Below are 15,618 nucleotides of genomic sequence, written 5' to 3'. Positions count from 1 at the left end.
CGATTTGCGTTAGCACCCAGCGCTAATGCCTTGGCAGGCAGGCAGCTGATCGAAACCTGGTTGTCACATCTGCATCTGAGGCCATCGAAGCAGCAGTGCGACACTACTAGAGATCGTTAGAGACGTTGTCAGTGACTGCATCTACATTCCTACATACACACTCCCCCATCCAAAGCACATGCACACATTTCTCCATTCACACCTTTAGAGTGGCCTAATTGACATTATCTTGTGAGAAATGTATTGTTTTCTATCAGGAAATATTAGCATCAGTCCCTCCCTCCCTCCAGAGCCAGGTTTGTGGTCAGGCTGTGCTGTGGCTCCCTCCCTCCCTCCAGAGGCAGATTTGTGGTCAGGCTGTGCTTTGGCTCCCTCCCTCCCTCTCTCTACTGTCTGCCTAAATTGTCCTGCCCGTTTGTTAACAAGCTATTTTCTATCCGTCTTCTCTTTCGCTGCTCCTGATCGACTCCCAGTAGAATAGTGTTCCTGCTCCTGATCGACTCCCAGTAGAATAGTGTTCCTGCTCCTGATCGACTCCCAGTAGAATAGTGTTCCTGCTCCTGATCGACTCCCAGTAGAATAGTGTTCCTGCTCCTGATCGACTCCCAGTAGAATAGTGTTCCTGCTCCTGATCGACTCCCAGTAGAATAGTGTTCCTGCTCCTGATCGACTCCCAGTAGAATAGTGTTCCTGCTCCTGATCGACTCCCAGTAGAATAGTGTTCCTGCTCCTGATCGACTCCCAGTAGAATAGTGTTCCTGCTCCTGATCGACTCCCAGTAGAATAGTGTTCCTGCTCCTGATCGACTCCCAGTAGAATAGTGTTCCTGCTCCTGATCGACTCCCAGTAGAATAGTGTTCCTGCTCCTGATCGACTCCCAGTAGAATAGTGTTCCTGCTCCTGATCGACTCCCAGTAGAATAGTGTTCCTGCTCCTGATCGACTCCCAGTAGAATAGTGTTCCTGCTCCTGATCGACTCCCAGTAGAATAGTGTTCCTGCTCCTGATCGACTCCCAGTAGAATAGTGTTCCTGCTCCTGATCGACTCCCAGTAGAATAGTGTTCCTGCTCCTGATCGACTCCCAGTAGAATAGTGTTCCTGCTCCTGATCGACTCCCAGTAGAATAGTGTTCCTGCTCCTGATCGACTCCCAGTAGAATAGTGTTCCTGCTCCTGATCGACTCCCAGTAGAATAGTGTTCCTGCTCCTGATCGACTCCCAGTAGAATAGTGTTCCTGCTCCTGATCGACTCCCAGTAGAATAGTGTTCCTGCTCCTGATCGACTCCCAGTAGAATAGTGTTCCTGCTCCTGATCGACTCCCAGTAGAATAGTGTTCCTGCTCCTGATCGACTCCCAGTAGAATAGTGTTCCTGCTCCTGATCGACTCCCAGTAGAATAGTGTTCCTGCACCTGATCAACTCCCAGTAGAATAGTGTTCCTGCACCTGATCGACTCCCAGTAGAATAGTGTTCCTGCTCCTGATCAACTCCCAGTAGAATAGTGTTCCTGCACCTGATCAACTCCCAGTAGAATAGTGTTCCTGCTCCTTGTTCCTTCTTCTTGTGGTTTTCAAATAAAATGTCCTCCTTGGAACAGCGATTGATAGTGAAGCTACAGTGTGTTAAATGTCTTGTTAAAATAATACAGATGAATGATCAGATCAACCAAAGGACAACAACTTAGCTTGGTCAAATCAATAAATATATTATTAATTAATGCATTAATTCATGAATTCATTCATTTGTTCATTAGTAGATCAGTACATTCCGTTTCAGATTTAAAATGTGTCCAGCTGTGAACGGTGACATGAGGATCAGCAGCCGGAATGACTATCAGCCTGTTCAGACTGCTGCTACTGTGACAGACTGGTCAATAGTAGACAGAGTAGAAGCAGAGCAGAGCTTCATTTGATTCTAACAGTCAGCTTTAACACATATCACATCAATGGAGCCTGGGCTGATTAATTCAGAGTATCAGACACACTGCAGGTAGCAACCAGCCCTAAATCATAAGGTCTGAGCCCCATTTGTGATCAGTAATCTGGAATGAGTTTCAGCTCTGCCTGCCCTAGGTGAGCTGACTAGTTATCTTATGGATAGGCAGCTTAGGGTTGAACCTTACCCTGTATCTCAAAATGGCCACTTTATGGTCAAACACTGACAGTCATCTTATGGGTTCAACCTCATTCCTCTTCCCCAGAAAGGTGATATGGGAGTCAGGCTGGCCCCGGGGTCACGGACATGGTCCCAACCAAGGTCCTGGCTGCATCCACATAGGAGGCCCCAGCTAGGGTCCCTTCCATACAGGCCATACTGGGCTGTCCCTCTCTCTACAGTGGTCTCAGGGGTCTGGGAGACTCAGCTGGGCCCCTGGCCTAGTGTTGGGCCCACCGTGAGTACCATCTCATACACACATATATAGAGCAACACACACACCCAGGCACTATGTGTCACACTCTGTCACACTCTGTCACACTAGAGGAATGGAGCTGAACCCTCCTCCCTTTCCCTCCCTGGGGAGGAGTCCGGGTATTCACAATGCTATGCGTGCCCACCATGAGTTGTTAGAAGTGTACTCCAGCACAAATCACAAAATAGCCAATCCCCCCCCCCCCCCCCCGCCCCCCCAATCAGTGGCGGTTCTAGATAATTTCAACTGGGGGGGCCAAGCTGGGGCCAGTTGTATTGTTAGAGGGTCCAGTTACATTAGAAGTTATTGTTGTCATATAGTTTTCTTCACTGCATTGCAGGCATTAGCAGGCAAGACCATGTTCATAATCAACATCGTTGCCACTGTCTAATAACGGATATAAAAAAGAACGATAGCAAAAATGAGTTATGTAAAAGTTATTTCATACTCCACATTTAGGGGGGCCACAAGGGGGTCCAAAATTGTTGTCACAGGGGCACTGGACCCCCCTGGCCCCAAACCCCCCAGAACCGCTAGTGCCCACAATGCTTTGTTTTGAGGCTCTGATGAGCTTGTCCTGCCACATCTGTTTTATTAATTGGTGTGTTTGTTGTTCACTGAGAGAAAAGTATAATATAATCTGTGTTCAGTTCAGCTTCAGGCATCTGACCTGCTATGTTTGTTGCATATTCTGACCTGCACTGTTTTCCTGTTGTGGTTTTAGCTGTCTGTAGCTTAGTCCTCTCTGTTGGTGGTGTGGGTTTTGGAGACGTGGCAATTCTCCCATTGGTTTCTACTGTACACCACCTATTTGCTGCTGAAGACTCTCCTCAACCACATTTTAATTTAACAACAAGCATTAACCCGCTGATTTAAAAACCAATGGGAGACATCGCAGCTAGATCCTCGATCCTTCGTCTGAATGGTCAGCACTGTTTTCACCCTGCTAGTATACGTCCTATCCTCTCTCTGAGTCAGAGATGTAGGGGTTTAGGCCTAGGACTGATTGGCTGGCTAGTTCATTACCGCCCCTCTCTCCTAGACGGTTCAGGAAATCAGGTCTGATAGGTTCACACACGCAAGGTGCACTCACACACACACTCACATGTGGACAAGGAACACACTCACATGCACCTCGAGGTGAAGAAAGCCATTTGTTTGATGAGAGAAATTGAGATTTCGATATTTAGACACTTCTATAGAAACCCCACCCACTGTGAATATATGAATAACTACTGCATATCACTGCTATAGAAACCACAACCACTGTGAATATATGAATAACTACTGCATATCACTGCTATAGAAACCACACCCACTGTGAATATATGAATAACTACTGCATATCACTGCTATAGACTAGATACTGGCCGTAGAGATGGAGAGAGAAAAAGGGAGAGCGAAAACAGAAAGGTGGCAAGAGAGGAACATGTTACTGTAAATGTAGGAAGAACGAGAGAGAGATAGAGGACAAGGAGGGAACAAAACAGAGAACAAACAGTTCTGTCGTTCTGACAAACTCACTGGGTGGATGATTTGTATTAGAAGGTTGTGTGTGTGTGTGTTCTCTCCCGTCTGTGCATCAGACCACACTGAAGCTCTGTAGAATGCATGTGTTTACGGGGCTGAGATAGGCATGGGGTTGACCCGTCAAACCCAACCCTGACGGGTAGAAATAGCTCTGTTTATCTTCACAGAGTGATCCCCCCTCCCTCTCTGCACCGTTCCATGTCTCTCTGGTCTATCACAGGAAAGCAGTCTGAAACTGACAATCTGTCCCTATAATATGATAACTCATATTACGGCATCTTCTCTAATGGTGCCGGTGCCCTAAGTAACAGGAAATATGAGATATTCAATTTGGACGGTCAATTTGGATGGTCAATTTGGACCTTCAATTTGAAACTTCAATTTGGACCTTCAATTTGGACGGTCAATTTGGAGATGCAATGTGATCCTTGTGAAGTTGTGTGAGAGTCTATAGTTGAAGTCGGAAGTGTATGGAAGTGTATGGAAGTGTATGGAAGTGTATGTGTCACTAAAACTTGTTGTTCAACCACAAGCTGCAGATTAACTAGGTATTTCCTTGCAGTACTGGACCACACAACTGGACAATAATCAAGATTAGACAAAACTAGAGCCTGCAGAACTTGCTTTTTGTGTTGAAAGCATTCTACAGGGATGCAACCCCTTGTTGACTCAAATGCTTCCCACAGTTGTGTCAAGTTGGCTGAATGTCCTTTGGATGGTGGACCATTCCTGATGCACACAGGAAACTGTTGAGCGTGAAAAACCTTGCAGCATTGCAGTTCTTGAAACAAAACGTTGTACCTGGCACCTACTACCAAAACCTTAAATGTTTTCTCTTGCCCAATCACCCTTTGAATGACACGTACACAATCCATGTCTCAAGGTTTAAAAATATGTCTTCTCCCCCTTCATCTACATCTATATTCACTTGATTGAAGTGGATTTGACAAGTGACATCAATAAGGGATCATAGCTTTCACCTGAATTCACCTGGACATGTCAAGAGTAGGTGTCCTTAATGTTTTGTACACTCAGTGTACAAAACATTTATATATTTTTCAACCATTCCACAAATTTCTTGTTAACAAACTATAATTTTGGCAAGTCAGTTAGGACATCTACTTTGTGCGTGACACAAGTAAGTATTCCAACAGTTGTTTACAGACAGATTATTTCACTTATAATTCGCTGTATCACAATTCCAGTGTATCAGAAGTTTACATACACTAAGTTGACTCTGCCTTTAAGGACAACAAAGTCAAGGTATTGGAGTGGCCATCACAAAACCCTGACCTCAATCCAAGAGAAAACTTGTGGGCAGAACTGAAAATGTGTGTGCGAGCAAGGAGGCCTACAAACCTGACTCAGTTACACCAGGTCTGTCAGGAGGAATGGGCCAAAGTTCACCCAACTTATTGTGGGAAGCTTGTGGAAGGCTACCCGAAACGTTTGACCCAAGGTCAACAATTTAAAGGCAATGCTACCAAATACTAATTGAGTGTATGTAAACTTCTGACCCACTGGGAATGTGATGAAAGAAATAAAACCTGAAATAAATCATTCTCTCTACTGTTATTCTGACATTTCACATTCTTAAAATAAAGTGGTGATCCTAACTGACCTAAGACAGGGAATTTTTGCTATGATTAAATGTCAGGAATTGTGAAAAACTGAGTTGAAGTGTATTTGGGTAAGGTGTATGTAAACTTCCGACTTCAACTATGTGTCGTTGTCTGTGTGTAGCCCACGTGCCTGGATGCGTACACATAAGTGTGTGTGTTCATACATGTATAGGTGTTCCTGTGTGCGCTGTGTGTTTCAGTGTGGTCACAGACAACATGTTATCTACTGCCCGTGCATGTTAGCTAACAAAGTATTTTGACAGAGCTGCCCTCCATCGATGTCTCTCCCTCCTTCTTTAACCTCTGCCCTCTTGTCCTACTAACCTGTGAACTCTGAGGGCAGGGAGAACCCACCCGCACCAGCCTGCCTGGCACGGGGAGAAGTTGCACTTTGACACAGATCTAGGATCAGCTCATCCTTCCTATACACAGACAATTAGCATTAGGGGATGAAGGCAAAACTGACCCAAGATCAGTGTGTCAAGGCAGCTTCATCATTCTCTGTCTGGCTTCCATACAGGCTATTACTGCCCACTCCCTGACTTGCCCTTTAAAAAAAATAACCATATTTTGACTTCTATTTGTGTGTGTGTGTGTTTGAGTGTGTGTGTGCGTGTGCATGCAAATGTGCGTGTGTGTGCGTGTGCGCGCGCACGTGTGTGTGTGTGTATGTGTGTGTGTGTGTGTGTGTGTGTGTGTGTGTGTGTGTGTGTGTGTGTGTGTGTGTGTGTGTGTGTGTGTGTGTGTGTGTGTGTGTAGGGAGAAGACTCCAAGTCAGTGTCGGAGGCTGATTTATCATCGAGGAGTATGGAGGACGTGAACGGCAGTGGAAAGGATGTGTCTGGCTCCCCAGGTGAGACACACACACACACACATATTATATACATTTAATTGCACTTCTATACTGTAAAACTAGAAAGACTCAAAGCACCATGATTGTGTAATGAAACCATGGAAAGTAGTGCAGCTATTGAGACCTGGTGTTTGGAGGGTGTTTGAATGAAACCCAATGTACGTTTTATGATACGAAGAAGGGGTTACATGCGCTGTAAAAGGCAACAAAACACAAACATTGTGTGTCTCAGACAATCAGTGGTTTAGAAATGCAAGTGGTTCGTAGCCTAACTATTGATTGATGATAAGTGACTAGGAAGAATATTATTTTTGGGCAATTCCACCTTTATTTAGATTAGAAACAGGAGAGGCAGTAAGATGGTACATTTCATTAGTTTTTCATCCACTCACCCACTGTTAGAAATTATTCTGAGGTAAATTGAAATTTACCAACAACAAAAAACAACCAACGTATTCTTAATAAAATGTAAGTATATTTATGAGAGCGAGCTTTCTTCCAACAACAAACATTAAAAGAAAGAAAAGCAGTTTAAACAGGATTCTTTAGAGAGAGGAATCGACACCAAAGAGAAGGGATCTACTGTAATTCTGCACTAATTTAATATTAATATAAAAAATATATATATTTAACTAGGCAAGTCAGTTAAGAACAAATTCTTAGTTACAATGACAGGCTACACCGGCCATACCTGTACGACACTGGGCCAATTGTGCGCCGCCCTATGGGACTCCCAATCATGGCTGATTGTGATACAGCCTGGATTTGAACCACTAGCACTGAAACGCAGTACCTTAGACCGCTGCGCCACTTGGGAGCCCAACTAGACAGGATTCAAAACATCATAATGGTGTTTAGAAGCATTAGAGAGAGGATACGACACCAAAAGAGAAGGGATCTAATTCTGCACTAAACTCGAAACACCATAATAGTGTTTTCAACCTCTTTTGTTAGTGCTCCCAGTCTCTGGCAAAGTGTTGCACAACACTTGATTAAGTGGTGTTACGTCGCACCATGTAATGTTTCAGAACATCTCAGGAGGATGTGTTTCAATACTCCAGCAAAGGGAAGGTTTTGTCTCCTTCAAGTTGGTGGCAGCTCAGTTGCCAGTCGTTTGGGTGTTACAAAGCACTACGTTTTTCACAGCAAACACATAACAGAACAATGAATTGCATATTACATTTAGCTGTATTGAAGCACAGAAGTATGCTATACTAATTAGAATGAAATGAAATAAAACCACTTCAGATTCCAGAGTATATACACTGCTCAAAAAAATAAAGGGAACACTTAAACAACACAATGTAACTCCAAGTTAATCACACTTCTGTGAAATCAAACTGTCCACTTAGAAAGCAACACTGATTGACAATAAATTTCACATGCTGTTATGCAAATGGTATAGACAACAGGTGGAAATTATAGGGAATCAGCAAGACACCCCCAATAAAGGAGTGGTTCTGCAGGTGGGGACCACAGACCACTTCTCAGTTCCTATGCTTCCTGGCTGATGTTTTGGTCACTTTTGAATGCTGGCGGTGCTTTCACTCTAGTGGTAGCATGAGACGGAGTCCACAACCCACACAAGTGGCTCAGGTAGTGCAGCTCATCCAGGATGGCACATCAATGCGAGCTGTGGCAAGAAGGTTTGCTGTGTCTGTCAGCGTAGTGTCCAGAGCATGGAGGTGCTACCAGGAGACAGGCCAGTACATCAGGAGACGTGGAGGAGGCCGTAGGAGGGCAACAACCCAGCAGCAGGACCGCTACCTCCGCCTTTGTGCAAGGAGGAGCAGGAGAAGCACTGCCAGAGCCCTGCAAAATGACCTCCAGCAGGCCACAAATGTGCATGTGTCTGCTCAAACGGTCTGAAACAGACTCCATGAGGGTGGTATGAGGGCCCGACGTCCACAGGTGGGGGTTGTGCTTACAGCCCAACACCGTGCAGGATGTTTGGCATTTGCCAGAGAACAACCAGATTGGCAAATTCGCCATTGGCGCTTTGTGCTCTTCACAGATGAAAGCAGGTTCACACTGAGCACGTGACAGACGTGACAGAGTCTGGAGACGCCGTGGAGAACGTTCTGCTGCCTGCAACATCCTCCAACATGACCGGTTTGGCGGTGGGTCAGTCATGGTGTGGGGTGGCATTTATTTGGGGGGCCGCACAGCCCTCCATGTGCTTGCCAGAGGTAGCCTGACTGCCATTAGGTACCGAGATGAGATCCTCAGACCCCTTGTGAGACCATATGCTGGTGCGGTTGGCCCTGGGTTCCTCCTAATGCAAGACAATGCTAGACCTCATGTGGCTGGAGTGTGTCAGCAGTTCCTGCAAGAGGAAGGCATTGATGCTATGGACTGGCCCGCCCGTTCCCCAGACCTGAATCCAATTGAGCACATCTGGGACATCATGTCTCACTCCATCCACCAATGTCACGTTGCACCACAGACTGTCCAGGAGTTGGCGGATGCTTTAGTCCAGGTCTGGGAGGAGATCCCTCAGGAGACCATCTGCCACCTCATCAGGAGCATCCCCAGGCGTTGTAGGGAGGTCATACAGGCACGTGGAGGCCACACACACTACTGAGCCTCATTTTGACTTGTTTTAATGACATTACATTACACACACACACACACACACACACACACACACACACACACACACACACACACACACACACACACACACACACACACACACACACACACACACACACACACACACACACACACACACACACAGAGCACAACCAAATCACACAGCGGCATTCTGTTACAGCTAAAAGACATAAATTATTCCTGATGCTGTATCTACATAGTACAGAGGAGAACAACTCCCCAACGCTACGACAAATTTAAACTACTTCAGATTAACTCATGTAGCGGTTAGAAGAGCTGTTTAAGCACAGTGGAGGGAGGGAGGGAGGGAGACACAATTGGGGGGAGAGAGATAGGAGAGGGTGAAGCCGAGAGAGAGAGAAGAGGTGGGCGAGAGGAAGACAATGAGGGAGGAAGGCAGAAGTTTAAAGACGCACACCAACTGAGATAGATGAAAGATTAATTCGTCCTCTCTGTGTCATGCATTCATCTGGCTGTTGAAAATAATATTCCCCCATGCACACATCTTGTCAGATTAGAGAAATATTGATGTAGTGGAGAACAGTAAGACATCCATGTTTAAACATTTCCTCCTTCTCACATTAGAGATAATCTTATAATTGGGTCCTCCCCACCATTCTCTATCCTTCCAATGTTCCCCCTTTCACTGACCCATCTTTCTCTAACTCTCTCTCTCTATTTTTGTCCATCCTCCTTTACTCCTTTCCTTCCCTCCTGCCACCTCTCCCGCCTTCCTCTCTCTCTCCTCCCTTTCTCCCCCTCCCTCTCCCCTCCAGTAGTCCCTATAAACGGTCATGTTGACCTGAAGACCAGTCTGACCCCTCCTCTGATCACCCACACTGCTGCCACCCCCATGCCCGTTCCCAAGCTGCCCGCCGTGGTTGACCCTGCTCTGGGCTATGAGTCCCGACGCAGCAGCAACGTCTCCATGGACCTGGACTGCTACGACAAGTCTCCGGTTAGTGTATTCCACTAGTACACTATCGATCAACTGGATCCTCCCAGGAACCCATACATTAGGCTCTGTGTGAACAACAACTAAGACAGTAGATATTCAGTCTAACCTGTATGGATGATGTTCAAGAAGACATTTATGATGATTAATATGACCTGTCATCAGCTCAACTCTCTGGCTACTTACTGATGCCAGTTGTGAATGATGCCAGTTGTGACTGATGCCAGTTGTGACTGATGCCAGTTATGACTGATGCCAGTTGAGACTGATGCCAGCTGTGACTGATGCCAGCTATAACTGATGCCAGCTATGACTGATGCCAGCTACAATAGTAAAAGCTATAGTAATGACTTTTGAGCATTTTTATTATCATTTTTTTGTATATATATATTTTTTTACCTTTATTTAACTAGGCAAGTCAATTCAGAACAAATTCTTATTTACAAAGATGGCCTACCAAGAGGCAAAAGGCCTTCTGCGGGGACGGGGGCTGGGATGAAAAAAAGTGGGAGAAAACACACATCTTGACAAGAGAGAAACCACAACACTACATAAAGAGAGCCCTAAGACAACAACACAGCTCTGCATTGAGGAGACTCTGAGGATTAAGACAAAAACCTGTAGTAACAACATCCTAAAATGTAATATACTTTAGTTTTAGTTTTTTTTACAAAAATTCCCTAAGAGTTACAAACGTTCCCCAAGGGTTACAAACGTTCCCTAAAAAGGGAATTTGTTTACTTCATCTGGCTTTCTTTTTGTTGTTCATACCTTCTCTCTTTCTCTCCACCCACCATCTCTTTCTCTCCAGATCAGTGCCCATAGCACCTCCCCTTACGCCCCGTGGAGCTCCACCTCTGGCTGGACCAGCCGTAGATCAAGCTGGAACAGCGTAGGCCGTGCCCCTTCGCTCAAACGAACAAAGCGTCAGTCTGGCGAACGGCAGTCGCTCCTCTCCGGAGAGGGTGGGTCCAGTTCGGAGGATGATGAGGGGGGAGGAGGGGGGACATTGGAGGGGGATGATGTGTCCCTGTGTCGTACCGACTCCATGTCCCAGTCCCAACACCGACACAGGAGGATGGAGTCTGTGGAGACTAGGGGGTCCATAGACCTGGCCCCTGACATACTGCTACAGGTGAACACACACACACACAGTCTTGTACAGCTAACCTTGCCCTAACCCTAACCCTTGCTCCTAAACATAAACCTAACTCCTTACCCTAACCCTAACCCTTGCTCCTAAACATAAACCTAACTCCTTACTCTAACCCTAACCCTTGCTCCTGAACATAAACCTAACTCCTAACCCTAACCCTAACCCTAACCCTTGCTCCTAAACATAAACCTAACTCCTTATCCTAACCCTAACCCTTGCTCCTAAACATAAACCTAACTCCTTACCCTAACCCTAACCCTTGCTCCTAAACATAAACCTAACTCCTTACCCTAACCCTAACCCTTGCTCCTAAACATAAACCTAACTCCTTACCCTAACCCTAACCCTTGCTCCTAAACATAAACCTAACTCCTAACCCTAACCCTTGCTCCTAAACATAAACCTAACTCCTAACCCTAACCCTTGCTCCTAAACATAAACCTAACTCCTAACCCTAACCCTAACCCCAACCCTTGCTCCTAAACATAAACCTAACTCCTTACCCTAACCCTAACCCTTGCTCCTAAACATAAACCTAACTCCTTACTCTAACCCTAACCCTTGCTCCTGAACATAAACCTAACTCCTAACCCTAACCCTAACCCTAACCCCAACCCTTGCTCCTAAACATAAACCTAACTCCTTACTCTAACCCTAACCCTTGCTCCTAAACATAAACCTAACTCCTAACCATAACCCTTAACGTAATTCTGACCCTAACACTAATTCTAACCTTATCCCTAAACCCCATGGAAATAGCATTTGACCTTGTGGAGACTAACAAAATGTCCCCAGTTGGTCAAATTTGTTTGTTTACTATTCTCGCGGGGACTTCACAAGAATAGTTCAACACGCACAAGCACACGCGCACACGCACACACACACACACACACACACACACACACACACACACACACACACACACACACACACACACACACACACACACACACACACAGACCAGGGGATCTATAGACCTGTCCCCCTAAACACTGCCCTAATATTATTGATAGTCCGTTTTACGCAGTTATCACTGGATATAACCACTTTCTTGAGTGTTTTAAAATGCCTTCAAGTACCTATAAATTACTGTGTTAACCATGGTTGTAAAACTCTAGGTGCCCTTCCTGTATCGCTCAGCCAGTATACATAGCTCCAGACCCCCCTCGCTAGGAGGCCTGAGAGCCCCAGAACACTGTGACTGTAACGGGAAAGGCACTCCGGCCCCTAGGGGGGCCCTGGCCCAGACACAGCTCTCCCTTGAGGACAACACAGAGGACGAAGCAGCAGAGGAGGAGGTCGTGGGTCGTTTTGCCAGGCTGTCACGCTGGCTGGAGAGGAAACAGCCTGAGTGGTGTCGAAAGAGAGATACCTGGTCCCTGTACATATTACCCCCAGACTCCAGGTGAGACACATGCAAATACACACTCACACACACACACACACACACACACACACACACACACACACACACACACACACACACACACACACACACACACACACACACACACACACACACACACACACACACACACACACACACACACACACAGTGATTTAATGTGATGTAATTACACTATGATCTCATCCCTACTCATCTTTGCATGTCATGCTTCATTCTCCATCTTAAGGTCTCACTCTGTTGATTCTCCATCTTAAGGTCTCACTCTGTTTGGGATATTATCCCTCCCTCCCTCCTTCCCTCCCTCCTTTCCTCCATCGCTCCCATTCAGCCTCTGTGGCTTTGAACTGTGTCTGAATGTATGATTCTCGGGCCTGGTGGAGAATGTGTGTGTGTGTGTGTGTGTGTGTGCTTCCGGTTGGAAAAAATGTTTCACACCTTAGCCTTAGTCAGCATTCTCCAGCCCAGAGCTTTAGTAATTCCACAACAAAAGCCCACCCATTCTCTACCCTCCCTCTCCTCCTCTCTCCTCTTCTTCCACATACTCGTGACTCCTCCTCCTCCTCTTTTCTACTCTTCTCCCCCTGTTCTCCCCCTTTTCTCTCTCCCTCTCCTCCTTTACTCCTTAAACTCCTTCTAGAGGTGCCTGTCTCACAGTGTTGTGCTGACAGTAGAATCCCTCGATGGCTATGGTAGAACCCAGTGTCCTGTCCTAACAGATCCCATGGTTGAACCCAGTGTTCTGTCCTAACAGATCCCATGTTTGAACCCAGTGTTCTGTCCTAACAGATCCCATGGTTGAACCCAGTGTTCTGTCCTAACAGATCCCATGGTAGAACACAGTGTTCTGTCCTAACAGATCCCATGGTAGAACACAGTGTTCTGTCCTAACAGTTCCCATGGTAGAACACAGTGTTCTGTCCTAACAGATCCCATGGTAGAACCCAGTGTTCTGTCCTAACAGATCCCATGGTAGAACCCAGTGTCCTGTCCTAACAGTTCCCATGGTAGAACACAGTGTTCTGTCCTAACTGTTCCCATGGTAGAACCCAGTGTTCTGTCCTAACATTTCCCATGGTAGAACACAGTGTTATGTCCTAACAGTTCCCATGGTAGAACCCAGTGTTCTGTCCTAACTGTTCCCATGATAGAACCCAGTGTTCTGCCCTAACAGTTCCCATGGTAGAACCCAGTGTTCTGCCCTAACAGTTCCCATGGTAGAACCCAGTGTTCTGTCCTAACAGTTCCAATGGTAGAACCCAGTGTTCTGTCCTAACAGTTCCCATGGTAGAACCCAGTGTTCTGTCCTAACAGTTCCCATGGTAGAACACAGTGTTCTGTCCTAACAGTTCCCATGGTAGAACCCAGTGTTCTGTCCTAACAGTTCCCATGGTAGAACACAGTGTTCTGTCCTAACAGTTCCCATGGTAGAACCCAGTGTCCTGTCCTAACAGAACCCATGGTAGAACACAGTGTTATGTCCTAACAGTTCCCATGGTAGAACCCAGTGTTCTGTCCTAATTGTTCCCATGGTAGAACACAGTGTTATGTCCTAACTGTTCCCATGGTAGAACCCAGTGTTCTGTCCTAACATTTCTCATGGTAGAACACAGTGTTATGTCCTAACAGTTCCCATGGTAGAACCCAGTGTTCTGTCCTAACTGTTCCCATGATAGAACCCAGTGTTCTGCCCTAACAGTTCCCATGGTAGAACCCAGTGTTCTGTCCTAACAGTTCCCATGGTAGAACCCAGTGTTCTGTCCTAACAGTTCCAATGGTAGAACCCAGTGTTCTGTCCTAACAGTTCCCATGGTAGAACCCAGTGTTCTGTCCTAACAGTTCCCATGGTAGAACACAGTGTTCTGTCCTAACAGTTCCCATGGTAGAACCCAGTGTTCTGTCCTAACAGTTCCCATGGTAGAACACAGTGTTCTGTCCTAACAGTTCCCATGGTAGAACCCAGTGTCCTGTCCTAACAGATCCCATGGTAGAACACAGTGTTATGTCCTAACAGTTCCCATGGTAGAACCCAGTGTTCTGTCCTAACAGTTCCCATGGTAGAACATAGTGTTCTGTCCTAACTGTGGCCACTGTATAACCCAGTGTCCTGTTCTAACAGTGGCCGTGGTAGAACCCAGTGTGCTGTTCTAACAGGTCCCATGGTAGAACCCAGTGTCCTGTTCTAACAGTGACACTGAGGACACAGGCACTGTGTGGAATGGAAAAGGGGAAGTGACATACCTAGTCAGTTGTACATCTGAATGCATTCAACTGAAATGGGTCTTCTACATTTAACCCAAGTTTTTGTGTCTGGGGGGGGGGAGGGCTGCCTTAATTGACATCCATGTTGCGGCGTCCATTTTGGCTCTGTACAGAGCCAGACACCCACCTGTTTCTATAGGGAGACAGAGGCTCAGTGGGAAACTGTAGTCAGCTGTTCAACATGGACAACGGACCTCCATTCACCTCCACAAGCAGTTAGTAATCTTTGGTATAGCTACAGTCGTTGGCTAAGGAAGAAATAGTTCTAGCACCCAGACTGTCAACATTCTGAATGAAAAGCAAGGTTAATTTGAAAAAGTTAAAAGGTATAATGAAAATGTCCACGAACATAAACTCATGAATATGCCTACTGTCAAACACTGACAGTCCAAAGAGCACAGATAACCGTAACTGAATCCTCTAGCGAAAGGTCAGGGCTATCATGAAGATGTCAGATATTTAGATAGATGTCAGATATTTAGATAGCTGTCAGATCTTAAGATAGATGTCAGATATATAGATAGATGTCAGATATATAGATAGATGTCAGATGCTTTTTATTCATCGATGATCGAGCACTGAAATAAAGTTATGATCTGATGGGTGCTGTCTGTCTGTCTGTCTGTCTGTCTGTCTGTCTGTCTGTCTGTCTGTCTGTCTGTCTGTCTGTCTGTCTGTCTGTCTGTCTGTCTGTCTGTCTGTCTGTCTGTCTGTCTGTCTGTCTGTCTGCCTGCCTGCCTGCCTGCCTGCCTGCCTGCCTGCCTGCCTGCCTGCCTGCCTGCCTGCCTGCCTCCCCGTCTCACCCTGACA

The 15,618-nt window shown here is 46.1% G+C and overlaps 1 protein-coding gene across 1 annotated transcript in view; it reads left to right on the top strand.

The window, feature by feature from the left end:
* Positions 1–15,618, top strand: part of LOC106578905 (voltage-dependent T-type calcium channel subunit alpha-1G) — a 166,582-nt gene that overhangs the window by 33,843 nt on the left and 117,121 nt on the right. Inside the window, exons 7-10 of the mRNA XM_082965756.1 lie at positions 6,321–6,414; positions 9,810–9,988; positions 10,797–11,120; positions 12,260–12,546. Coding sequence (XP_082821882.1) covers positions 6,321–6,414; positions 9,810–9,988; positions 10,797–11,120; positions 12,260–12,546 — 884 coding nt within the window. The remainder of the gene's footprint in view (positions 1–6,320; positions 6,415–9,809; positions 9,989–10,796; positions 11,121–12,259; positions 12,547–15,618) is intronic.

This window comes from Salmo salar, chromosome 19 (assembly GCF_965601325.2).
Source record: "Salmo salar chromosome 19, fSalSal1, whole genome shotgun sequence".
Lineage (NCBI taxonomy): Eukaryota > Metazoa > Chordata > Actinopteri > Salmoniformes > Salmonidae > Salmo > Salmo salar.
The sequence above is the reverse complement of the archived record's forward strand: the minus strand, read 5'-3'. Positions and strand labels throughout refer to the sequence as shown.